The sequence below is a fragment of the Pavona decussata genome, unplaced genomic scaffold (assembly GCF_977016875.1).
Source record: "Pavona decussata unplaced genomic scaffold, jaPavDecu1.1 SCAFFOLD_114, whole genome shotgun sequence".
Lineage (NCBI taxonomy): Eukaryota > Metazoa > Cnidaria > Anthozoa > Scleractinia > Agariciidae > Pavona > Pavona decussata.
Window position 1 is genome coordinate 1,730,556 of NW_028145528.1, and position 10,173 is coordinate 1,740,728.

The following is a 10,173-nucleotide window of genomic DNA, read 5'->3' on the forward strand; positions in this document are numbered from 1 at the left end:
TAAATCAAGTGACACACTTGGATACCAACCCACCTGACCCACGGCCTGGCCAGTGCCTTACGCATGCGCACAGCCATACACCCGGGCAGTGGCAGCCATGGACAGATGTTTCGGCCTTCTTTGGCTTCATCAGCATGGCACAGCCGTCGGACAGCGATAGGACCCGAGATCCCTATTTTTACTGCCTTTTTTTCTTTTAAGAGTATCTTAACTTTGACTCCATACCAAGAGACTATGAGGTAAGAGAGCGAATCCCTGTGCCCCATGATAATTATTTTCAATCTTTTTTTTAGTTCGCGCCATGCTATTTTGGAAAATTACAATCCGCCATTGAGTTTAAAATTAGATGACGTCTATCTAACTGACCAATAAGATGTCGACATTAAAATAGCAACGCAAACAAAAATAGATTGAAAAAAATTTTCATAGGAAGAGGGGCATGTATGGGGGATTCGCTCTCTTACCTCATAGTCTCTTGTCCATACCTAAACGTGAAAAAAATATTATTCCTTTTCAATAAAAATGATCAATACGCTACTCGTAAGATATTACTTATTGAGGCAGCACAAGTTATGTAGTCTACGTGTAATTACCACACGTCCATCCGTGGAATGGGGGGCAAACTTTTTTATTTTCCCTGTACAAATATAGCGGCACAAAGATTCCTGTGGAGTTTCCGGCGACAACTTGATTTTCTCCCCACTAGCACAAAGTGTATTCAACAATTATCCTGCTAAATCGCGCGGTATATCGCCTGATACTTAGCCGTCTAAACCATACGCCGAGCTGGCTAAAATCAGGGCACATTCCGCAAGATTGAGCAGGATAATACATCAATTATTCAACACATTGATAACAAAGCACAGTTTTATTGCAGAAAAGCTGGAGACGATCTTTATTCAGTTTTACCACTTTTCTCCCCGACATACCAAATTACGTATATCGCAGGATATCTGTTGACTACGGACGACGAATATTCAGTGCACTTTGACCATATTTGGGCGGTCACAATGTATTGAACAATAATGCCTGCATATTCACAATGTTTGATAATGAGATACTGACACCACAGCATACTCAAAGAAGTCCTTACAAAACACCTCTCACCAACAAGAACGGGACTAGAACGCTTTTAAAACTCAATAACATTCTAAGTCTCTTGCGTGCGCAAACGCGGAACCTAAAGACCCGTGCAATTTCAACAACTTTCAAAACATCCTTCGTACCTGCAATTTTCTATACTAATTTTTTGTTAGAAGACGATTAATGTGTGGAAACACAAGTTTGCCACTCGTAGACATTTGTGAACAATAGTTTGCAAACTTTAATTTGTTCTGCTCGCGAAGACGGTTCGATTCCTGCTGAAACTTCAAAACGAGTCGTAACGCGCGCACTCTACGTCATATAAAGTCCTATTATGACGTCAATATTCAATTTGCTCTTTTTCGCGGAACAGATCAGCTGTCTTTTTCGTGTAAGAAGCAAAAATTCTCATTATGAGAGAGAAGGTGTTGGTATTGATTACCGGGATAGCAGTTTTCTTTCTGCTTTCGGTTTACACTCTTAGAGCTAAACGAGAAGGTAAGATACGTTCATCGTTTCTTTATTTATGACTTTAGTTTTTGTCGCACTCGACGTGTTCATCCCCGAATCTAAGAGAAGCTTCATTTTATATCAAAAAAGTTTACTATTCTCAACAAATCATGCTCGTTTTCATTTCTATTTCAAAACGAAAAGAAAAAATCATGCCCCTATATCAGCAAGAACGTCAGTAACGAACAGTAAATTTTTAAAAACTTAATTTACTTTTTTGTCCAGAAACCAAACAAGTTTCCGTTGCCATGGTAGTTACGAAGGGTGTTCTTCACGCGCGCGTGCAGTCATTTCAATTTTCTTTAGAAAAGTTTTTTAGCGCGCGCTAAGACGGTTAAGTCGAAATTTATTTACTCAAATTTCGACAAGTATTTAGTTTAAAAAGGATTTGCCTTTTAAGCAATGAAACTATTACATATTGTATTGTTAAAACAGCGAGTTAATATTTGAAGCACTGCGCATCACATGACATTGATAACTCACTTTTGCAGGGTTTGAGTTTGCGGTTGAGAAGAAAGATTTCATCTTTAACGACTTTGAACATGACACCAGCATTGCCGGCGGATGGGCTGGAAGGGTGAGTATTTTTTTTCTACGCTAAACATCAACAAGTTGATTTTGGAAAATATCTAGAAACTAAAACTTGCAACACTGTGTGAGACATTGCGCAACGCTGCAGAAACTTGATGCTATTTTTTCTGTAATTTGCAACTCAACACCGATGCGGGACAAGTTGCAGAGAAAATTGCCTCATCTAACAGCGCTCTTAGATTTTTGAATGTGGACACCAATCTCTTTCTAAAAGCTGCGTTACTTTTTCTCAGCGCAAAGGAAGCTTGACTTAAAACACGCCTGCATCAATCTTTCGAAAAGTATAGTTCAAAAAAACTACGCGATGAGTAGTTACGGCACGTTAAATGCTACCAAGAAGTGAACACCATTCTGTACTAAACCTGACCATAGTTTTTATTTGTTAACATTCTTTTCTCGTTACAGGACTACATAGTAACGATGAAGATCAACTCTCCCGAAAATAAACTGAATCTGAAACTGGTTTTGAAAGACAACAAAACCTCAGGAATCGTAAGTACCAGAAACCCAAACACGGAAAGGTTAGTAATCTAGAGAGTATTTCGTTAGGAGGTACTTCGAAAATCTCGGAATACATGCCACTTAGCCTCGTTTGCTCTCCGATTTCTAAATTTCAGATGAACAACTTTGGAATGTGCGCCACAAATGCAACACGCCCATTGGACAACGGAACTTGCAAGGCCCGTCCCCAAGAGTATACATGGCATGCCAAACAACCACAGTGACGGTGGCAAACTGGGCAAGGAACGGAGCAACGTGGACTTGGAATGTGATTTACAATGTGACACTGGCGATGTTTGATAAGGTCTACTGTGGGGTGACATTTGTAGCTGACTGGTGCTGTGCAAGAGTAAAGTGGCTGACTGAGAAGGTTTACAGTGGAGCGGCATTTGTGATTGACTGGTGCTACGGAAGAATAAAGTGGTTGGCTTGTAAAGTTTACGGTGGACTGACATGTGCGATGAATTGGTCCTGGATCAAAATGAAATGGCTGATTGAAGAGGCATGGGACAGAGCGATGTGGATGGCCAGCAGGATCTGGGACGGAGTGTCGTGGCTGGGCGGTGAAATTTGGTAGATTGTTACGTGGCTTGGAAATTTCATTGCAAACTTTTACGCTGTATACCTGGAAAGTAAGCTAATTCTCTACTGCCATGTACTGTTTGCTCTGACGTCAATTTACACTGCGCATGCCTTGTAGTTGCGAAATTGTAACTTTCAAGTTTATCTTCTTATAGATCACGTGACAGATGTCAAGAAATTCCTTACTAAGTTGACCAGAGAAGATGGCTTTATTTTAATGATTGGTATTTTTATTCGAAGCGTCTCTTTCCTGTTGATAGTACGGGCTTTGAAAGGCTATCGACAAAGAAGGTGAGTTGTATTGTGACGAATCTGTATATCCTGTAGAAAAACAACAACAACAACAACAACTTTGTTTTTTGTGTTCCCAGGGATCGGTGGCATAACGTTATTAGGGTAGGGAGGAAGGAAGTGGGGACTGTCCATACATTTCGAAGGATTTTCTTGCGCACTCTTTGTATTTCCTATAATATTTGCGCCAGAAAAAATCTATCGGGATGCAGAGAACCACTGTAGAAGCCTACCACTTGTCCCCAGTAGCTTTATTCATCCGTAGCCCTGCTCTTATGTCAATTCAGTAATTAATTGAGTGCTACAAGTTGTTGGCTGGGACATTTGTCTCTTACGTATGTTATCTGAACAGCGCGCAAGACAAACAGGAAAGTAGGCTTTGGAAAAGACGCAAAACTACTTCAAGGCCGGAGCACTTTGTTAACCTGTTTACCATCGTATTTAATCTACATATTGTCCTGAGATGACGTCGATAACCATTTTATTAAGATTTAACACTCCGACTACCAAGCTTTTCCTGTGATAATTGATGGATCAGAGAATTAACTCTATAGTGTATGTTAAAGTGCAAAGTGAATTAATGAAAATCCTACTGTAAGCGTTATCCCTAGTAAGGATGTCGCAGACCGCACGAGGCACAGAAAAAAATGTTTGACCTCGGCAGGAATCGAACCCACAACCTCCGGATTTGATCTTCCGGTGCTATACCGATTGAGCTGCGAGGAGAGATGGAGGCAAGTCGTGGGTGATTATGGTGGTAACTGGTCCTGGTCAGATATTTTATTGTGTAATTTTGTTCTTGCAGGCAAGCTTGGTTAGAAAGAGAAGCAGCCGAGGCTGCTGCTGCTGCAGCCGCTGCCGAGAGAAAAAGGAAACGTGCTTCAATAATTAACCAAAAAAACCGACACAAAAAGAACCCATGGAAATAAACATTTTTGTCATGCTACTGCTGCCAATAATGTCTGTTTTGTAACTTTTTTTCTCACAGTTTATACTTTTTGTGCTTTACGTCCGTTGTACTGAGTTATTGTCATTGCTGTAATTAAAAAAAAATATTTTCTTTCAGTTTGTAACTCGAGCTGAGTTTTGGTTGGGTAAATATCATAAAATGTTGTAAGATCGATTTCTATGAAGAAGCAAACTTAATCTTGGTCAAACCTACTTACCTTTACATAAGAGCGATTCAACGTTCAAACGTTACATTTCTGCCTATATGGATAAATATCAAATTCAGCAGTACAAAATGATTCAAATACCAAACTTCTGCAAGACGACTGTATCACAGTCACTTTTTGCGCACTTGCTGAGCTAGGGAGGGGGGCGAGGTAACGAAAGCACGTATACCCAAAAGGTGCAATGGGTTGAACGCATGCACGCCCCAGTACCACTCTCCAATTCGCACACGTCACTGACCTTGTATTCCACCTGATCGCGCATTGTACTGGTGGGAACAGAACTCATACGAAAGAAAAGCGTCCAAACATTTAAAAGCGCATAGAGGTATGGGCCTGTCTCAAACAAGCGCCTTCTCTTGGCATTCTTGATCTCCCAGAATGGAAATAACGCCCCAGAAGTTATGGTCTGAAATTTTTTGTGGAGATGATTTCGACCATGGAACGGCTGAACGGTACTGGAGAACGTAGCTTTTAGCTAATTGAGACGCATTCTCCTTCCCATAAATGTACCTAAGAAATAATAAGTCATACCAAGTTACAGTGCTATCAAACAGTGTACACCCACAATTAACAGTACAAACCTATCTATCAATCCGCAAGACTTACATACGGAGAGTTCTGGCTTGTGTTCCGTTCAGTTTTACAGTTTTAACTTTGTCACCAAGCTCACCAACCGCAGTTTTTTTTCAAACGATCTTTCGTAACCTCCACTGTGCAGGAATTTCAAGCCCAGGGACGCTGGGGGTTTGAATTCGTAGAGGGAGGAGTGAGTCGCTCAACCCGCGGTAACTCGCGAAGCGCGTGCAGGAACTAGGAAGCGTGGACTCTAACGGGCGTCTCTCCCCAGTCTCACTCAACATAACATGAGACAGGGTATACCCCAAACCAGCTCAGGTCAAAAAATAAGGCCCAATAAGGACTGTGTTGCAGCTAAGCAAAAAAACCCTGCAGTCGGACAAACCGAAGAACGAGATCGAAGATTCAAGGACAGAAGAATGAGACGTTTTCCTGCTGACTGAACACATGTAATCAAGAGAGGATGATCCTTTCTTGATGTAATTTATTCCGGCTGTCGGACGCAAATGAAGCACTTATGTTTGTGCAATTCCAGTGATCCGGTGGCTTGTTTGGACGAAAAAACATGGAAATCCAAAGATATATCTTCGGTGCGTCAATCAGACTACATATCAAAGCCTCGCTTACGATTTCATGACATCTTACTCCACCTTTAAACTCAACCCCCTGTATGAAGTTATGAGCTGGAAAATGACGCCAGAAAGCAGACATTTTGTTTGTTCGCCAGTAAATTGGTCAGTAAAGTGGTCTCATACTTTAAACGGGTGATTGTTTAAATTTCTGTGCAAGTGGAATGCTGAATGGCCGCCAGCCGCGAAAAAAAGGGCATTTCATCATTATATGCCCGTCGTGGTGCATTTTAGGGTTCAATTTACGACACAGTAAAAAAGGGGATCTGACCTAAATTGAAAAGGGGCGGAATTTTGATCAAAACTGGTCCCCTCCCCCTCGTGACAGTCCCCCACCCAGGAGGGAGGGGTCAACTTCGGCTTTTCGCAATCAGATTGCTTGTCCGGATGATACGGGCCATCGTGACGTCACTTCCTTTAAAACCCGGGAAGTTTGAATGATTGATAAACTACAAACTCGCCAAATTTTTTTCTTGGATGATCAGTCAAATAATTCTACGCAAGGCCATCAAAGAATCATTGCTATGATTTAACCTATTACCATAATACATGAAAACGGCATCATCGCTCAGGAGGTTAATATTTCAAGTATGAAAATACGCAAAAGTTTGACACTGGTTGATAGCAAATGCAAGAAAACAGTGACGGCCTGCGCATCTTTGAAGAAAGATAACTTGAGAATCCAAAATAATTTAACAAGGAGGGAAAAGTGAGATCTTACTGTGGTTAAGAGCTTTGGATTGGCCATTAAAAACAATTATTTAACAACTTGATAAAAATGATCAATGGGTTTAAACGCATTTTTCCGGTACTGTCTGGTCGAGCGCTCGCGAAAAGAAAGGCGAAAACATTTTTTCTCAAGCTATCGGAAAAGCTACGTTGCAAATAACCGTTTAGTACTAAGTAATTTGCCAGTTGGTAATTGTTAATGGGCAATGGGGTTTGCTTTTTTTGTTTAATTATCTCACAAAAACAGGAAAATATGACAAGACTTTCCTTGCGAGGCCGAGCGGCTGACGCCAGCTTCAAGGCAAAATAGTCCAAACATTCTGTATCTAAACATCAAAATTCTAGGGGCAATGCACAAGTTTTTCTCTCACAGATTTGGAATACATAAGGAAAATTCAATTACTCTCTGGACTAGTACTTAAGTTTAACTCAACTTCAACTCTTTCATCATCTTACTAATGTAAATCAACTGAAACACAGCATTTATCGTCTCCTTGCTCATTTGTTTTGTGGATCATTTCAGTTGATAAGTTTATTTCTATGACAAGATGTCTCCTTATCAGAGCTCTAGAGATAGCTGAAGATATTGTGAATATGTTCAGCCAGAAAACTGAGTCAGGAGTTGCCGATTTGGTGTGAAATTTCGAGAAATTTCTCGCAAAAACTAATGACCAGTTCAAAAGAAAGTCGGTTTCCTCGGGCGTCCGCATATTTTGCAAGCTTTTTCAAAATTCTAGGTTGCTCAGCAAAAGTCTTCTTTACAAAGGTTAAATGGCATGGGTAAATTAAAATAAACTCCTTTGAATCATCATTTTGTATCTATCAATTATTTTAATAATGTTACAGGCAAATTCTATAACTTCAGGTCAAGTTTCAGCAATAAACACAAACTTATAATTTTCACTGTTTTTTCACTCGGCGAAACAAACGTACTGATCATTTTTACATTTGAATATAACCTACTAATCTCAACTGGAACGATTGCACTAAGATTTGACCTCGTCTCGAGCCAAATGTCAGTTTCACCAGTACTTTGTGTAATTAATAAGATGTAATTTTTCTGGCGCGGACAATCTCAGCTTTTCCGATCAGCGCAAGTACACGTAACTCTTCACTGCAATATTTTCAGCATAATTCATGGTTGAAAATAAATGAACACTTACCTATATCAAGAAAAGAAGATTAAAAGTCTACTCAGCAAGAAAACAAACCCCATCCGGAGCCTGGCTGGAAAAAAAAGTCGTTTGATGCAACAAAATCACCAGCGCCATTTTCGAAACTGCACAAAATCCCGCGCTTCACAGGAAGTGACGTCACGATGGCCCGTATCATCCGGACAGCCGAGCCCACGAGTTGACCTCTCCCTCCTGCTCCTGCCAGGAGGGAGGGGTCAACTTCGGCTTTTCGCAATCGGATTGCTTGTCCGGATGATGCGGGCCATCGTGACGTCACTTCCTGTAAAACCCGGGGAGTTTGAATGATTGATAAACTACAACCTCGCCAAATTTTTTTCTTTGGATGATCAGTCAAATAATTCTACGCCAGGCCATCATATAATCATAGCTATGTATTAACCTATTACCATAATACATGAAAACAGCATCATCGCTCATGAAGTTAATATTTCAAGCATGAAAACACGCAAAAGTTTGACACTGGTTGATAGCAAATGCGACAAAACAGTGACGGCCTGCGCCTCTTTGAAGAAAGATAACTTGAGAATCCAAAAGAATTTAACAAGGAGGGAAAAGTGAGATCTTACTGTGGTTAAGAGCTTTCGATTGGCCATTAAAAACAATTATCTTACAACTTAACAAAAATGATCAGTGGGTTTAAACGCATTTCTCAGGTACTGTCTGGCCGAGCGCTCGCGAAAAGAAAGGCGAAAACACTTTTTTCTCCAGCTATCGGAAAAGCTACGTTGCAAAGAACCCTTCAGTACTAAGTAATTTGCCAGTTGGTAATTGTGAATGGGCAATGGGGTTTACTTTTTTTTGCTTAATTATCTCACAAAAACAGGAAAATATGACAAGACTTTTCTTGCGAGGCCGAGCGGCTGACGCCAGCTTCAAGGCAAAATAGTCCAAACATTCTGTATCTAAACATCAAAATTTTTCTCACCGGTTTGGAATACATAAGGAGGGTTCAATTAATCACTGGACTAGTACTTAAGTTTAACTCAACTTCAACTCTTTCATCATCTTACTTATGTAAATCAACTGAAACACAGTATTTATCGTCTCCTTGCTCATTTGTTTTGTGGATCATAAGTTTATTTCTATGACAAGATGTCTCCGTATTAGAGATCTAGAGAAAGCTGAAGATATTGTGAATATGTTTGGGCAGAAAACTGAGTCAGGAGTACACGATTTGGTGTGAAATTTCGAGAAATTTCTCGCAAAAAGTAATTATTAGTTCAAAAGAAAGTCCGTTTCCTCGGGCGTCCGCATATTTTGCAAGCTTTTTCAAAATTCTAGGTTGCTCAGCAAAAGTCTTCGTTACAAAGGTTAAATGGCATGGGTAAATTAAAATAAACTCCTTTGAATCATCTTTTTGTATCTATCAATTATTTTAATAATGTTAGAGGCAAATTCTATAACTTCAGGTCAAGTTTCAGCAATAAACACAAACTTATAATTTTCACTGTTTTTCACTCGGCGAAACAAACGCACTGATCATTTTTACAGTTGAACATAACCTACTAATCTCAACTGGTACGTTTTCACGAAGATTTGACCTCATCCCGAGCCAAATGTCAGTTTCACCAGTACTTTGTATAATTAAGAAGATGTAATTTTTCTGGCGCGGACAATCTCAGCTTTTCCGATCAGCGCAAGTACACGTAACTCTTCACTGCAATAATTTCAGCATAATTAATGGGTTGAAAATAAATGAACACTTACCTATATCGAGAAAAGAAGATTAAAAATCTATTCAGCAAGAAAACCAACCCCATCCGGAGCCTGGCTGGAAAAAAAAGTCGTTTGATGCAACAAAATCACCAGCGCCATTTTCGAAACTGTACAAAATCCCGCGCTTCACAGGAAGTGACGTCACGGTGGCCCGTATCATCCGGACAGCCGAGCCCACGAGTTGACCTCTCCCTCCTGCTCCTGCCCCCACCTTTCACGCGGGAAACACACAGCGGCAAAATGAGTGCGCATGCTCCGGGGATTTGTGATTCAATCGTGAATCGATTACGAATGCTCCACTTCAATCGCCAAATTCACACCTGTTACCAAAATATTTTTTTTGTTGAATAAGATATGTGATGGAGCAAGTTCGAAGGAACCTTTCCTGAAAGCGGCAACCTTAGCTATTTTGATTTGGGCTTATCCACGCGAAATGAGAACAAGCAATTGAAATTTTAAAAAAGCCGCCATTTTGCCGAGTAAGATTGCTCACGCGTGACGAGCATGCGCACTCATTTGACCGCTGTGTGCGCGGGAAATAGTTGAAGAGACCGCTGTCATAACTTACTGCAGTGCTCAGTTGCCATGGTGACT

At 40.5% G+C, this 10,173-nt stretch overlaps 1 protein-coding gene across 3 annotated transcripts; it reads left to right on the top strand.

The window, feature by feature from the left end:
- Positions 1-1,447: 1,447 nt before the first annotated feature.
- Positions 1,448-4,710, top strand: LOC146470117 (uncharacterized). Of its 3 annotated transcripts, none has more exons than XM_085121967.1 (5): positions 1,448-1,581; positions 2,085-2,170; positions 2,590-2,705; positions 3,423-3,558; positions 3,639-4,710. In XM_085121967.1, exons 1-4 carry the CDS (start codon positions 1,497-1,499, stop codon positions 3,454-3,456), a joined length of 321 nt encoding a protein of 106 aa, XP_084978093.1. In that variant the 5' UTR covers positions 1,448-1,496; the 3' UTR covers positions 3,457-3,558; positions 3,639-4,710. The 3 variants fall into 3 exon arrangements, with proteins under 3 accessions (XP_084978093.1, XP_084978094.1, XP_084978092.1); XM_085121968.1 differs by having other exon boundaries at positions 4,364-4,710; XM_085121966.1 differs by lacking the exons at positions 1,448-1,581; positions 2,085-2,170; positions 2,590-2,705; positions 3,639-4,710 and adding an exon at positions 2,857-3,317 and having other exon boundaries at positions 3,423-3,553.
- The last annotated feature ends 5,463 nt before the right edge of the window (positions 4,711-10,173 follow it).

What these genes read in the sequence shown, in the direction of transcription:
- LOC146470117 (XM_085121966.1), top strand. Translation starts at nt 2,885, where the DNA reads ATGGCATGCCAAACAACCACAGTGACGGTGGCAAACTGGGCAAGGAAC.